The sequence below is a fragment of the Schistocerca piceifrons genome, chromosome X (genome assembly GCF_021461385.2).
Source record: "Schistocerca piceifrons isolate TAMUIC-IGC-003096 chromosome X, iqSchPice1.1, whole genome shotgun sequence".
Classification (NCBI taxonomy): Eukaryota; Metazoa; Arthropoda; class Insecta; order Orthoptera; family Acrididae; genus Schistocerca; species Schistocerca piceifrons.
The window spans coordinates 960,240,043-960,256,970 of record NC_060149.1 but is presented as its reverse complement, the minus strand read 5'-3'; the positions used below and the strand labels follow the sequence as shown (position 1 = coordinate 960,256,970).

General features: G+C 46.0%; 1 protein-coding gene across 1 annotated transcript; it reads right to left on the bottom strand.

Annotated features, from left to right (window-relative positions):
* Positions 1-3,060: 3,060 nt before the first annotated feature.
* Positions 3,061-3,706, bottom strand: LOC124722808 (piggyBac transposable element-derived protein 3-like). The gene is made up of 2 exons (XM_047247937.1): positions 3,300-3,706; positions 3,061-3,232 (listed from the first exon to the last, which is right to left on the bottom strand). Exons 1-2 carry the CDS (start codon positions 3,704-3,706, stop codon positions 3,061-3,063), a joined length of 579 nt encoding a protein of 192 aa, XP_047103893.1.
* Positions 3,707-16,928: the final 13,222 nt, after the last annotated feature.

Genomic DNA, 16,928 nt, shown 5'->3' with positions numbered 1-16,928 from the left:
TTTAGTGATGAAGCAACTTTCCACACTAACGGGAAAGTCAACCGTCACAATGTCTGTATATGGGGCACTGAGAATCTGCGGGAAACAACTCAGTATGAACGTGACTCGCCTAAGGTGAACGTTTTCTGTGCCATTTCAGCCAATAAAGATTTTGGTCCCTTTTTCTTCGAAGGTGCTACTGTAACTGGACTACAGTATCTGGAGATGTTAGAGAATTGGCTGTTCCCTCAGCTCGAACAAGAAGCACAATAATTCGTATTTCAGCAGGATGGAGCGCCACCACATTGGCACTTATCTGTCCGTAACTACCTGAGCGTCAACTACCCGAGGCGATGGATCGGCCGCCAGGCAGCCCGTGACGGAGCACCTCATCACTGGCCTCCAAGAAGCGCTGATCTTACCCCCTGCGTTTTTTTTTTTTTTTTTATATATATGGGGGTATGTTAAGGATATGGTGTTTCGGCCACTTCTCCCAGCCACCATTGATGATTTGAAACGAGAAATAACAGCAGCTATCCAAACTGTTACGCCTGATATGCTACAGAGAGTGTGGAACGAGTTGGAGTATCGGGTTGATATTGCTCGAGTGTCTGGAGGGGGCCATATTGAACATCTCTGAACTCGTTTTTGAGTGAAAAAAAACCTTTTTAAATACTCTTTGTAATGATGTATAACAGAAGGTTATATTATGTTTCTTTCATTAAATACACATTTTTTAAAGTTGTGGTATTCTTTTTGAATCACCCTGTACAGTTAGTTCTGGCCCAAAAAGCCATTTTAAATGTTTTTAAAGTACAACAAACAGTAGCATTTCTACTGTAATTTGTAAGCCATGATGAACAGTAGCACATAGTGTGAGTTTGCTGCCTTTTTATTTCTGTGAGACCTCGCTATGTGTGTAAACCGAAAAATGGCTTTTCGAGCTGAAACTAGTTGCTTAACTAAAAATATTTTTAGTAACTATATTATCTTAAGTTGAAAAGTATCGTTTTCATCCAATGACATTAATAATTTTTGTGTCCTCTTTTTCACTTTTGCCATGTGGGTGTGTTCTGAGAAGGTCTATCACATGTTTGTTTCTAAGATTGGTACAGTTGTTTTCTGTCATTAGTTATTGTATGCTGCTTTTGACCACTGAGAATCAAATTTTTCAACTGTTTAATATCAGGCTTTAGCAGCAAGTTTTTTTACTCAAGTGTTAAAAGGTGTTGTATCTAACAACTATTTTTGTGATCTGAAGATTGCCATGCAGGAACTCAACAAACTAGTTCTGATCTGATTCAAAGATTGCATTCGTTTTGTTGGTAGAGACAGTGGGGAGCTGTCCTCTTCAGTCATCATTATCCAGAGGTGAAGCTAGTTTCCTTCAGTAGTGGCTGTCATTATTGACTTCAGTCTTCAAGAGTGTGTCTCAGAAATCATTAAATCAGCAGCAGACTGTTGGTTTATTGCATGAAGAGATTCCAAATACTGCTTTAAATTCACTTCTATCTTAAATTCAGTGCCATGTATGAATGTCTTCTTTTAAACTCCATTGCTACCTCAGTCTAACTGATGTGTGTACAAAAGGAGTGAACAAGTGGCCCGTGTAATATGCCTAGTGTGTTAACAGTGTACACCACTACACTGTCTATTTTAGAAAATGAATCGCTCTGCAGCAACCCAGAATGTCTCAGAATTCCCACACTATGCAGTACAGTATCCAAAGATTGTTGTTCTGTGAAAAGAAATCCATTGGTGTTAATTAGATGTGTACTGTACTCTCCATTTAATGTACAAAAGCAGTTGTCCAGTAGCAATCCATTGCAAGAGGAGGGACAATTTCCAGTTTTGTTATTTATTTTATTTACCCATTTAAATAAAGCTGACTTAGGAATTTTCCCTTATGTGGGGACTGTTTGTACTAGATAATGTGTCTATTTGAAGTTCTATATTAGTATATTTTGCTGTTCATGTCACTTCTGCGTAATTTTTCATTGATTGTATCGATACTTGTTTGAATTCTGATATGTTGTGAAATTTCAAACATTTGGGAATCCCGTGATAAACTAGTACTATTAGCGTCAATTGTAGGCTTAAACTAAATTGTGCTCTTTCAAAAATTTTTAGAACAGTATGCCTATTATCCTCATTCAAAATAGTCTGTCTCTTATTTTGTTGTCCAATTATGTGAGAAATAGTTTAGTTTCAGAATTTTGAGATGCCTGCAAAACTATACTTTGTAAGTTAGTGCTACCAGTGTTTTGTATACGTAATTTACGTAGCAAATCAATGCTTTGTGGTTCACAGCTCAGCCAAAGTATACATCACCCCTGAATTTCATTGTATATCAATGCAAATAAATGTGTATTTTTGAGAATTTTCGGAAGTTACCATTGTCCTTTGCATAATCTGTGAGCAGTCGGGGTTTGTGATGTAGTTCCTGTAGCAGATTTTCTGCCAGACATTTTGTGTTACATCTGGTTTTCCCTTAACGCTCTACCGGCCAGAACTCTATTGGATCTTTTTTTTGCAAACTTTTATACATAAATATGTTACATTGAGTGATAAATTGAATAAAAAGTTGTTTTGAAAAGTTTCAGTTTATTAGAACAAAAACTACAGACGTCCCATTTTTGGGACATTGGCCAAATGCGCTATCCAAATTCACAATCTTATTCTCCATGCATAATATTGTAAGAAGCAACACAAACATTAAATAAAGAATATTTTAATATTATGGAATGTATATTCAGTATGAAATGAAGCAAAACACTTGTCATGTACACCAACATTGCACCTATCACAAATTTTTCTTGTTTTTTTCTTGCAGTAAGCACATCTCTTCTGTGTTTTACTTGGCACAAAGAAATGATTTCCTGGATCTAGTCGTACATCTGTGCTCACCTGTCCTCCCATCAATTTGCTTCCTTGTGGTCCTCTTTGTTTTGGTACTGATCCTTTTTTCTTTGATAGAAAAAACATCACTATTCTCTGTGGGACATCCAAAAGTAAGACCTTCTCATTAGAGTTAGCAATTTGGTATGCACGCCATGTGTTTACTACGCAGATATATATCATCTATGTGAATAATGGCCACCACCATTTCTTTGACCTTATCCTCGTCCTATAAAGTGATATCTGCTTGTCCAGTAGATATATGCCACCCATATGGGCATTGTATTCTTCAATGATATGTGGCAGTGTAACAGATATTTCCTTTTTCTTTGCCCGTGAGTATCTTTTAGTAGAACTCGAGGAATAATAGTACTGTTATTTGTCACTACACATACTGGTTTGTTGTCACTCCATTTCACAACCAGAACTTCATTCTCTTTGTCAAATATGTAGTCATAGAATCCTCGTTCCTTCCTTTTGCCATTCTTTTTGAGTCAATCAAAGGACATGCATTAGTTCGGATCTCTGTTATTGTTCCTGCAACTTTCATTTTACTCTTTCCGAGTGTGATCAGTGTGTCAACACTGGTGAAAAAGTCGTCGAAGAAAAGCTTATAATTCGGATACTCTGATTCTGGAATCATGCTGGTTAGTTCATTTATTACCCTTGCACCTAAAGGCTCCTGTTTGTTGTCAGTCTTGCCACAGTATGGTGAAAAATTATAAAGAAAGCCATTGGAACTTGTAAGACACCAAATTTTATATCCAAATTTGATAGGCTTTCCCCTCAGAAACATTTTAGCTGAATGTTTGCCATAATAATGTACCATTATTTCATCAGTTGAGAGTTCTGAATGAAATACGCCAAATTTACCAAATTCCTATTTCAGCATTTCAAATTATAACCTCAGTTTGTACATCTTGTCGTTTCTGTCTATTTTGGAGTTGTCATTGAGATGAATGAATCTCTTTATTTCCCAAAACCTATTTCTTGACCCGGAGTTGAAGACTAAAGGAACACCGACATCAGGAACCTGTTCCCAGTACTTATTCTTGTGGGGAAGCTTATGATAACCACTCAGTTAGTTCTTCTTTGGTTAACAGAAAATTTATTCTGTTATGTTGGCAAGCATAAATTTCGCTTTGTTCAATAATAGTATCCATTAGTTTCTCAGAAAAAAAAAAATCCTCAAACACCTGGGGCACTGTGTTATTTGCTAGACATTCCACATCATAATGTTTGTTGCTCTTCCCTGGTTCACTATTGTTTGTGTACGTTGGTTGACATTTATACCACTTACATATATATTTTTTTGTAGATAACATACCACTTTCTCCTCCACCTCCCAACGCTTTCCTTCTTTTGGCTTCTGGATGTACAACTGTAGCATTAACTTCATCTCAGCTGGTTGTGAGCTCTAAAGTACCGGCGTCATCTTGTACAACAGTACATTTTCGTCAGTGTCTTCTTCATCTGTTATTACATCTGCATAGGGTGGAATAATCGCCAATTCTATATATCATCTTCATCGTCACTCTCTTGATGGTTCTCTAGTTCTGCTAGTATTTCTTCAAATGTAAGTTCACACGGCATGTTTTTATCCTGTTGGAATCGTAAAATTCGACGCAACAAACTGTTGCCTCATCAGGAAAGAGGGAAGGAGAGGGAAAGACGAAAGGATGTGGATTTTAAGGGAGAGGGTAAGGAGTCATTCCAATACCGGGAGCGGAAAGACTTACCTCAGGGGGAAAAAAGAACAGGTATACACTTGCACACACACCCATATCCAACCACACATACACAGACACAAGCAGACATATTTAAAGACAAAGAGTTTGGGCAGAGATGTCAGTCTAGGCAGAAGTACAGAGGCAAAAATGATGTCGAAAGACAGGTGAGGTACGAGTGGCGGCAACTTGAAATTAGCGGAGGTTGAGGCCTGGCGGATAACGAGAAGAGAGGATATACTGAAGGGCAAGTTCCCATCTCCGGAGTTCTGACAGGTTGGTGTTAGTGGGAAGTATCCAGATAACCCGGACGGTGTAACACTGTGCCAAGATGTGCTGGCCGTGCACCAAGGCATGTTTAGCCACAGGGTGATCCTCATTACCAACAATCATTGTCTGCCTGTGTCCATTTCCCCCATGCGGGTTCAGGGGTTAGAATAGGCCCGCGGTATTCCTGCCTGTCGTAAGAGGCGACTAAAAGGAGTCTCAACTGTTTCGGCCTTTAATGTGATGGTCCCCATTAGGGTTTGACCTCCATAACAGAAGTAAGAGCCTTTTGGGGAAGGACCCCTTACGTGGTGCACCATCGGTCCTCTGTGCCCTCTTATCGTCTGGGTGTCGTAACTGCACCCTCCATCCCTCATTTTGGGCATACACACCTGATGGATTGTGTAAGTTACGCCCTTAGTGCATCATAATCTGCACCCACGATCACTATGGACTACCCGTGGCACCCAAAATCCAGCACGGTAGCCAGCCCGTTGTGGTGGGGTCGTCATGCACCCTCTAGGTTGTAGCCCCTGACAACACAGGGATCTTACTGCCGATGCCTGCGCTGCCGCCTCCCCACGTAAGCCAAGGAGTAGATGCCCGTCTCTCCGGGGCATCAGGACTCCCGGCAACGGCCATCCTGCTAGGTGGCCTTTGCTGTGGCTGGATGGCACCCGTGGGGAGAGCCCCTGGTCGGAGTGGGTGGCATCGGGGCGGATACCCCGCAATGAAGCGGGTACAATCTCAATCCGGTGGTCGCACGACCACCAACGTCTCTAAGCGCGGTAAAGTAGACTTTAACGCTGTGGCATATAACCCCAAATCGTTCCCTTCCCTAGCCACGCCCTGGGAGGGACGCAGGGCTGCGGACAGACAGGAGCCATATTCACCGCGATATCTTGTGTGCAGCAGAACTGATGGGGATTCATTTTTGGGGACTAAGCCTCTGTTCTTTGTGACCCATCTTGAAGATAAGTTCGGGGAAGTGGCCTCTCTTTCCAAAATGCGGAGCGGGGCCATTTTGATACAAGCACCTTCCTCTGCACAGTCAAGGGCGTTGCTCACCTGTGAGAAGCTTGGTGACATACCTGTTAACGTCACTCCCCATAAGTCACTAAATTTGGTCCAGGGGATTATCTTTCATAAAGATCTTCTCCTACCGTCTGATGACGAGCTACGGGAGAACCTGGCACGACGAGGTGCACACTTCGTTCGTCGTGTCTTTAGGGGACCCAAGGATAATAGGATCGCTACCGGTGCTTTCATCCTGGCCTTCGAGGGCGACTGCTTGCCTGAGAAGGTCAAGGTCATGATCTGCCGGTGCGATTTCAAGCCCTATGTCCCGCCCCCTATGCGATGCTTCCAGTGCTGGAAATTCGGACACGTGTCCTCCAGATGCACTGCCAGCCCCACGTGTCGCGATTGTGGACGACCTTCGCATCCAAATGCTCCGTGTGCTCCACCTCCCACCTGCATTAACTGTGGGGAGCATCATTCTCCCTGCTCGCCAGACTGTGCAGCCTACCAACGAGAGCGGAAGATACAAGAAATTAAGACCCTGGACCGTTTAACTTACCAAGCGGCGAGGAAGAAATTAGAATGGCTCAACCCCACACGTATGTTGAAGAGTTATGCTGCTGTAACACTGCAGCCACCAGTTCCTGCAAAGACTCCTTTCACAGTTGGCCCACCGAACAGTCACGTTTCGCCTGCCCCACCACCGGTGGGGGCCACTCTCTCTTCCACTGCTCCCAAAACACCCAGTTTGGGAGCAGTGCACCCCAAGCAACCGGGGACGTCGGTCCCCACCTCTCAGCCGGAGTGGCGACAGCCCTCTCCGGCTCCTCAGCCGGGGAAGCGACAGCTCTCTCCGGCTGCTCAGCCGGAGACGCAACAGCCTCCTACGGCCTCACTTGTTCAGAAGGGATCCCTTGGGGGAGTCCCTTCCAAGGACTTCCCCAGTGTCTCACAAGACACTAGCCAGTGGCTGAAGAAGCCACCAGCTGCTGGTCGAAGGGCTTCACGCTCTTCCTCTGTTCCTGATAATGCGTCAGAAAAGCCCTCCCAGCATGCCAACCCTCCTCCCAAAGACAAGAGAGAGAAGAGGAAGCTCTCCAAGAAGGATAAGGACCCAGTGGTTCCCGCACCAACGCTTCCTGTCAGCTCAGCCTCTGAGGATGAGGTCGAGCTCTTTGCGTCCCCTGATGACCTGGGTCTCGCCGTCTCCTCAGAAATGATGGCCGTAGCGACGTCCGTCACTCAGTCGGTGGCAGCATGTGACCCTGCCCAGTAATTTGCATTTTCAGTGCCTGAATGCTTCTACAGGACACGCTTTGTACAATCCTCCAGTGGAATTGTGGTGGTTATTTTAGCCATCTACCTGAGCTACGTCAGCTTGTAAGCATGACACCTGCTTTATGCATTGCTGTCCAGGAAACCTGGTTCCCGGCAATGCGGACCCCTGTCCTCTGTGGATACAGGGGTTATTACTGCAACCGTAGCACTTACAATAGTGTGTCAGGTGGAGCCTGCGTGTATGTCCTTACCTCTGTATATAGTGCTCCTGTGCCCCTTCAAACATCTTTGGAAGCTGTGGCTGTCCGCATAAGGACTACCCAGGACATAACCGTCTGCAGTGTCTATCTCCCTCCAGGTGGTACAGTCTCCCTGACCGAATTGGCTGCACTTGTCGCCCAACTTCCCACGCCTTTTCTTCTCCTTGGGGATTTTAACGCCCACAATCCCCTGTGGGGTGGATCGAAGATTACTGGCCGAGGCAGAGATATCGAGAATCTCACCTCCCAACTCGACCTCTGCCTCTTAAACACTGGCGCTGCCACGCATTTCAGTGTGGCGCATGGCACGTTCTAGGCCATAGATCTGTCGTTGGGCAGCCCAGGGCTTGTACCATCGGTCCACTGGAGAGTCCATGACGACTTGTGTGGTAGTGACCATTTTCCCATCTTCCTTTCACTACCCCAGTGTCGATCCCATGAACGCCTGCCTAGATGGGCATTTAGCAAGGCAAACTGGGAAACATTCTCCTCTGCTGCCACTGTTGCATCTCTCCCCCACGGTACCATCGATGTAGCGGTTGAGACACTGACTGCAGCGATTGTTTCCGCTGCGGAACGTACCATTCCTCGTTTGTTAGGGTGCCCCCGGCGAAAGGCAGTGCCTTGGTGGTCTCCGGAGGTCGCTGAAGCCATTAAAGAACGTCGGCGGGCTCTTCAGCGATATAAGCGGCACCCGTCTTTGGAGAATTTCATTTTCTTCAAACGTCTCCGTGCTCAGGCACGGCGGCTCATCAAGAGGCGGAAACAGGAGTGCTGGGAGAGGTACGTTTCCACCATTGGTTCCCGTACTTCACCCTCCCAGGTGTGGATGAAGATTCGGTGCACCTTTGGAGTGCAGCACTCTACAGGTGTCCCAGGGCTTACCATCAACGGGGCGGTATCCACCGATGCTGATGCAATCGCCGAGCATTTCGCACAGCACTATGTTCGGGCCTCTGCGTCGGGGAATTACCTGCCTGCGTTTCGCGCGCTTAAACGCCGGGAGGAAGGCAAACTGCTTTCTTTTGCTTCTCGCCACCCTGAGACGTATAACGCCCCATTTAGTTTGTGGGAACTCCAAAGTGCCCTGGCACAGTGCCCCGATACAGCCTCTGGGCCAGATGGCGTCAACAATCAGATGCTCAAACACCTGTCTTCGGACTGTCAGCGATGTGTTCTTGTCATCTTCAACCGCATATGGAGCGATGGTGTCTTTCCGTCGCAGTGGCGAGAAAGTACCATCATTCCGGTGCTGAAGCCTGGTAAGGACCCGCTTACTGTGGATAGCTATCGGCCCATCAGCTTGACAAATACTCTGTGCAAGCTACTGGAACGTATGGTGAGTCGACGGCTGTGTTGGCTGCTCGAGTCTCGGGTCTTCTGGCTCAGTGCCAGAGCGGCTTCCGTCAGGGCCGTTCCACCGCCAATACTTTGGTCTTTCTTGAGTCTGCAATCTGCACTGCTATTTCCAGGCGCCAACACCTTGTCTCCAGAACATATGACACGACGTGGCGGCACCATATACTCGCCATGTTGCACGGGTGGGGTCTCCGGGGCTCTCTCCCCATTTTTATTCAGAATTTATTATCTGTTCGGACATTCCGCGTTTTAATTGGCACATCCCATAGTTCACTTCATATCCTGGAGAACGGCGTTCCACAGGGCTCAGTATTGAGTGTGCCCCTTTTCCTTATGGCCATTAATGGCCTTGCAGCAGCAGTAGGGTCGTTTGTATCACCCACGTTATATGCTGACGATTTCTGCATCTTGTTCAGCTCCTCCACCATTAGTGTTGCAGAACGTAGGTTGCAGGGAGCCATACGCAAGGCGCAGGCATGGGCCCTAGCTCATGGGTTTCAATTTTCTCCTGCGAAGACTTGTTTTATGCACTTTTGTCGGTGTCGAACTGTCCATCCCCACCCTGAGCTCTATCTTCAGGATGCCATGCTCAGGGTTGTTGACACTTACCATTTTCTGGGATTGCTGTTTGATGCCCGGCTTACTTGGCTTCCACATATTCGTCAGCTCAAGCGTCAGTGCTGGCAGCATCTGAATGCCCTTCACTGCCTCAGCAACACAACTTGGGGTGCCGATCGTAATACGCTGCTGCAGCTCTACAAAGCCCTTGTGCTGTCCCGGCTTGATTATGGGAGTGTGGCGTATGGCTCAGCGTCGCCCTCAGCGTTGCAACTGCTGGACCCCGTTCACCACTGTGGGGTTCGACAGGCAACAGGAGCATTCCGCACCAGCCCTGTGGACAGCATACTTGTGGAGGCAGGTGTCCCTCCACTGCGATTGAGGCGCCAACATTTACTGGTCTCTTATGCTGCCCATGTTTTTAGCTTGCCCGGGCATCCAAACTATTGTCTCCTGTTCCCGCAATCGGTTGTCAATCTTCCTGAACATCGGCCCCGGTCAGGTTGTACGATCGCGGTCCGCGTCAAAGAGCTTCTCTCCGGGCTTAGGGTTTTTACAGTTCCACCTCCTTTCCGGGCCACTTTGCGGACACCCCCATGGTGTGTTCCTCGCCCTTGCCTTCGGCTCGACTTGGCACAGGGCCCAAAGGACTCCGTCCCTCCAGAGGCCTTCCGCCGCCGTTTTTATTCCATCTTGGCCACGTATCAGGGCTCTGGCGTTGTATACACTGATGGTTCGATGGTTGCTGGTCGTGTCGGATATGCGCTTACTCTAGGGGACCATTCTGAACAACGTTCCTTGCTGGATGGCTGCAGCGTTTACACAGCTGAGCTGGTCGCCATCTTTTGTGCCCTAGAGTATATCCGCTCCTGCTCAGGTGAGTCCTTCGTTATCTGTAGCAATTCCCTGAGCAGTTTACGAGCTCTAGACCAGTATTTCCCTCGTTTTCGTCTGGTGATGGCTGTCCATGAGTCCCTGCATACTCTTGCACGTAGCGGCCGCTCTGTTGTCTTTGTGTGGACCCCAGGCCATGTTGGGATCCCCGGCAATGAGAATGTTGACCGCCTGGCGAAAGAGGCCACCAGTAAACCACCTCTGGAAATTGGCCTCCCGGCGACTGATTTGCGGGCACTATTACGCCGCAAAGTTTTCGATTTCTGGGACACTGAAAGGCGCAACCTGCCCGTGCCAAACAAACTCCGTCGTATCAAGGAGACGACGACTGTTTGGCGGTCATCGCTGCGAGCCACCCGCAGGGACTCAGTCGTCGTTTGTCGGCTCCGCATTGGCCACACCCGACTGACGCACAGTTATTTACTGTGTCGTGAGGATCCACCTCTTTGTCGTTGTGGGGTGTCCTTGACGGTGGTCCATATTCTGTTGGAGTGCACCCTTTTAACTGTGCTCAGGCAGACTTTTGCGCTGCCTGATAAGCTCCCTGCGCTTTTAACTGACGACTCTGCCATAGCGGACTTAGTTTTGCGTTTTATTCAGGCAGGGGGATTTTATCGCTTAATATAAATGCGTGTGTTTTATTTGTTGATTTTGGCCTTTGGCCTACGGTTTTAAACTCAGTTTTTAATGTGTTCTCGGTGGTTGACTTTTCCTTTTTTTTGTTCCTATGGTCGGCTGACCACCGTCGCACTCCGTGTGATTTTATTTCGTTTTGTCTGGTCCTTGTCTACGTTTCTTTTGTTCTGTGTCGTCTGTCTCCTATTCTGTTGAACATTTTTTAATCTCTGTGGGTATTTTTAGTATTTTGGAAAAAGGGACCGATGACCTCTGCAGTTTGGTCCCTTTCATCCTTAAACCAACCAACCTGTGTCCATTCATGCGAATGGACAGTTTCGTTGGTAAATCACGTGTGTGCTTTCACACATGGCTCTGCCTTTGATCGTGTACACCTTCCGGGGTACAAGACTGGAGGAGGTGGTGGTGGGAGGGTGCATGGGACAGGTTTTACACCGGGGGCGGTTACAAGGGTAGGAGCCAGAGGGTAGGGAAGGTGGTTTGGGGATTTCATAGGGAACTAAGAGGTTACGAAGGTTAGGTGGACGGCGGAAAGACACGCTTGGTGGAGTGGGGAGGATTTCATGAAGGATGGATCTCATTTCAGGGCAGGATTTGAGGAAGTCGTATCCCTGCTGGAGAGCCACATTCAGAGTCTGATCCAGTCCCAGAAAGTATCCTGTTACAAGTGGGGCACTTTTGTGGTTCTTCTGTGGGAGGTTCTGGGTTTGAGGGGATGAGGAAGTGGCTCTGGTTATTTGCTTCTGTACCAGGTCGGGAGGGTAGTTGCGGGATGCGAAAGCTGTTTTCAGGTTGTTGGTGTAATGGTTCAGGGATTCAGGACTGGAGCAGATTCATTTGCCACGAAGACCTAGGCTGTAGGGAAGCGACTGTTTGATGTGGAATGGGTGGCAGCTGTCATAATGGAGGTACTGTTGCTTGTTGGTGGGTTTGATGTGGACGGACGTGTGAAGCTGGCCATTGGACAGATGGAGGTCAACGTCAAGGAAAGTGGCATGGGATTTGGAGTAGGACCAGGTGAATCTGATGAAACCAAAGGAGTTGAGGTTGGAGAGGAAATTCTGTAGTTCTTCACTGTGAGTCCAGATCATGAAGATGTCATCAATAAATCTGTACCAAACTTTGGGTTGGCAGGCCTGGGTAACCAAGAAGGCTTCCTCTAAGCGACCCATGAATAGGTTAGCGTACAAGGGGGCCATCCTGGTACTCATGGCTGTTCCCTTTAATTGTTGGTGTGTCTGGCCTTCAAAAGTGAAGAAGTTGTGAGTCAGGATGAAGCTGGCTAAGATTCAGTCACTACACTCAAATTATGTGATAACAACTGAGACATCTGTGTATCCGACACAAACAGGGGCAAAATATTGGTATCTGAGAAGAAGTACTTTTGAAAATCTTGTTTCTGAAGGTTTAACAACTTCCGACTTTGTGCCTTCACGACCCAATCTGTTACCCCTGGAAACCATCCTTGTAACCATTGATGCCACTTCCTTATCACAAATATCCCGCACGTCCAGGGCCGCACTGCGATGGAGCACTTCATTTCACGCCGATCACCTGCCACCCTACCTAAAACCTCTTTCCTCATTACCTTAGCCAGCTTCATCCTGACTCACAACTTCTTCAGTTTTGAAGGCCAGACATACTAACAATTAAAGGGAACAGCCATGGGTACCAGGATGGCCCCCTTGTACGCTAACCTGTTCATGGGTCGCTTAGAGGAAGCCTTCTTTGTTACCCAGGCCTGCCAACCCAAAGTTTGGTACAGATTTATTGATGACATCTTCATGATCTGGACTCTCAGTGAAGAACTACAGAATTTCCTCTCCAACCTCAACTCCTTTGGTTCCATCAGATTCACCTGGTCCTACTCCAAATCCCATGCCACTTTCCTTGATGTTGACCTCCATCTGTCCAATGGCCAGCTTCACACGTCCGTCCACATCAAACCCACCAACAAGCAACAGTACCTCCACTATGACAGCTGCCACCCATTCCACATCAAACGGTCCCTTCCCTACAACCTAGGTCTTCGTGGCAAACGAATCTGCTCCAGTCCGGAATCCCTGAACCATTACACCAACAACCTGAAAACAGCTTTCGCATCCCGCAATACCCTCCCGACCTGGTACAGGAGCAAATAACCAGAGCCACTTCCTCATCCCCTCAAACCCAGAACCTCCCACAGAAGAACCACAAAAGTGCCCCACTTGTAACAGGATACTTTCCAGGACTGGATCAGACTCTGAATGTGGCTCTCCAGCAGGGATACGACTTCCTCAAATCCTGCCCTGAAATGGGATCCATCCTTCAAGAAATCCTCCCCACTCCACCAAGAGTGTCTTTCCGCCGTCCACCTAACCTTCGTAACCTCTTAGTTCCCTATGAAATCCCTAAACCACCTTCCCTACCCTCTGGCTCCTACCCTTGTAACAGCCCCCGGTGTAAAACCTGTCCCATGCACCCTCCTACCACCACCTACTCCAGTCCTGTAACCCGAAGGTGTACATGATCAAAGGCAGAGCCACGTGTGAAGGCACCCATGTGACTTACCAACTGACCTGCCTACACTGTGAAGCTTTCTATGTGGGAATGACCAGCAACAAACTGTCCATTCGCATGAATGGACACAGGCAGACAGTGTTTGTTGGTAATGAGGATCACCCTGTGGCTAAACATGCGTTGGTGCACGGCCAGCACATCTTGGCACAGTGTTACACCCTCCGGGTTATCTGGATACTTCCCACTAACTCGAACCTGACAGAACTCCGGAGATGGGAACTTGCCCTTCAGTATATCCTCTCTTCTCGTTATCCGCCAGGCCTCAACCTCTGCTAATTTCAAGTTGCCGCTGCTCATAGCTCACTTGTCATTCAACAACATCTTTGCCGCTGTACTTCTGCCTCGACTGACATCTCTGCCGAATCTCTTTGCCTTTACAAATGTCTGCTTGTGTCTGTGTATGTGTGGTTGGATATGGGTGTGTGTGCAAGTGTATACCTGTTCTTTTTTCCCCCTAAGGTAAGTCTTCCCGCTCCCGGGATTGGAATGACTCCTTACCCTCTCCCTTAAAACCCACATCCTTTCGTCTTTCCCTCTTTCCTGATGAAGCAACCGTTGGTTGCGAAAGCTAGAATTTTGTGTGTATGTTTGTGTTTGTTTGTGTGTCTATCGACCTGCCAGCGCTTTCGTATGGTAAGTCACATCATTTTTGTTTTTAGATATATTTTACTGCGTGGAATGTTTCCCTCTTATTATGCGTTCAGTTAACTAAGTAGAAATCAGTAATATCTTATCTCAGTGAGGAACTTGAAACTTTCAGCACAGGTCAGGAGCATGTAGAGGTGCTCTTCCTCTACTTGAAAAGAACAGTTGACCATGCACTGAGTAGATAGGTTCCTAGTAGAACAGTTCATAATGGGATGGAACCTCCGTGGTATACAGTCACTGTAAAGAAAACTTCTAAAGGAACATAGATTACTGCATAATAGGTGTAAAACAAAGTGTAGGATAATAGATTGAGAGACGCTGGATGAAACATGTTTGGCTGTCAAGAGAGCAACACATGAAGCCTTCAATGACTACTGTAGCAGAATATTGTCAAATGACATTTCACAGAATCCAAATAAATTCTGGTCGTATGTAAGGGCTGTTAGTGGCACAAAAGTTAGTGTCCAGTCCGTAGCAAGTGAGACAGGAACTGAAATTGAGGGTAGCAAAGTAAAAGCAGAAATTCTGAACTCGATTTTCAAATGTTCCTTTGCAAATAAAAACCCAGAACTGCCCCAATTCAATCCTCGTACACTGAAAAAATGAACGAAATAGGTATTAATGTCAGTTGTGTTGAGAAACAGTTGAAATCATTAAACAAAGCTCCAGACCCCGATGGAATCGCAGTCAGATTCAATATTGAATTTGTGGCTGAGTTATCCTCTCTTCTCACTGTAATCTATCCAAAAAACCTTACCCAGTTTTTGGAAAAAGTTACAGATCACACCTGTCTGCAAGAAGGGTTGTAGGAGTGACAAAACTACCATCCAGTAGCCTTGACATCGATTTGTTGTAGATTCTTAGAAAATATTTTGAGCTCAAACATAATGAGGTATCTCGAACGGAACTACCTTCTCAATATCAACCAGCATGGTTTTCAAAAACATAGATGATATGAAATCCAACTCTCACTTTTCTCACATAACTTGCTGAAAGCGTTGGATCAAGGCAACAGGTAGATAGTGTTTCTTGATTTCCTAACAGTATTTGATTCTGTTCCACACCTACACTGTCTGTGAAAAGTATGATCATATGGTGTACCAAGTGAAATTCTTGACTGGATTGAGGACTTTTTGATAGGAAGGACACAGCATGTTACCTTGGATGGAGAGTCATCATCAGATGTAGAAGTAACTTCAAGTGTGCCCCAGGGAAGTGTGTTGGGGCCCTTGCAGTTCTTGTCCATTAATGACCTTGCTGTAAATCAGGATTTTTGCAGATGATGCAGTTATCTGTAATGAAGTGCTATTTCATAGAAGCTGCATATATATATTCAGTCAGATCTTGATGAGATTTCAACATGGTGCAGTGATTGGCAACTTGCTCTGAATGTTTAGAAATGTATAAACTTAGTATCCTGTGACTATAATATTGGTGAGTCACTGTCGGAATCTGCCAACTCGCACAAATACCTGTGTGTAACACTTTGTAGGAATATGAAATGGCATGATCACATAGGTTCAGTTGTGGGTAAAGCAGGTTGTAGACTTTGGTTTATTGGTATAATAATGGGGAAGTGCAATCAGTCTACTAAAGAGATGCTTACAAGTCATTCGTGTGACCCCCCCCTAGACTATTGCTAAAGTGTGTGGGACTTGTACCAGATAAGACTAGCAGGAGACATTGAATGTATACAAAGAAAGGCAGCATGGTCACAGATTTGCTTAATCCATGGGAGTGTCACAGAGATACTGAAGGAACTGAAATGGCAGACTGTTGAAGACAGTTGTAAACTATCCCAAGAAAGTGTATTAGCAAAGTTTCAAGAACTGTCTTTAAATGATTACTCTAGGGATATACTACAACCCCCCACATATTGCTCTCACAGAGGTCGTGAAGATAAGATTAGAATGATTACTGCTCACACAGAGGCATTCAGACAAATTCAGACAATCATTCTTCCACGCTCCATACATGAATGAAACCACCTTTCATTCCATGTAGGCTTTCACGGCCGGCGTCTTTATCAGTAAACTCTTCCGGGCTAAGTTGCCGTGGTCGATCTGTAGAACTTCTTCTCCCTGACGTTTCGTTCTCAGCTGCGGAGAACATCTTCCGAGGTGTGTCGACGACTGGCTGCTAGGAGGTGTTTTTTTTTTTTTTTTTTTTTTTTTTTTTTTTTTTTTTTTTTTTTTTTTAAGACCTGTACAACAGGCAGGCTGTCAGCAGCACAGACACAAGCAGCAAAAACAGTGAGAAGACACATAAGTCACAGAGCGGTGGGCAATAAAACAGGAGACACATAGAGACAATCACGGAGCCGTTCACACTCGTCGATAATCCACACTGCTAGCTGATGAGACGACGCACAACCACTGGAGAACCTACGCAAGAAGAAAGGTCAACAACTTTGCTCACTCACTTTTCTGCTACGCTGTCGTGATACCGGTATAGTTCCCAAGTTTTTAAAAGTGAGAAGAATGTTTCATTCGCCACAAGCTAACCGTATTTATTCTCGTATGGAACTGGCATTACTACGTGAGCGGATACATCAGACACGACGAGGACTGGCGGTATGTGATGGCCAACTGCTAAATCTTCATTTACTTATTAGCAATACTATGCAGTTTTGTCATTGGAACAAAGTGGACAGTTTAACATTTAGATCTATGGAGATTAGTGCAGAAGTGTCTTCCAATAGGCAGAAGGACAAGTTTTATAGTCTACAAGAGGGTCGACAGGAAACAGCGATTCCAAACAATTCCCAAACGGTTATTAATTTATCGGAAAAAGAATTGTCTAAGGAAGAACTTTCTGTTCTGTCTAAAGGAGGGAATTTTGCAAT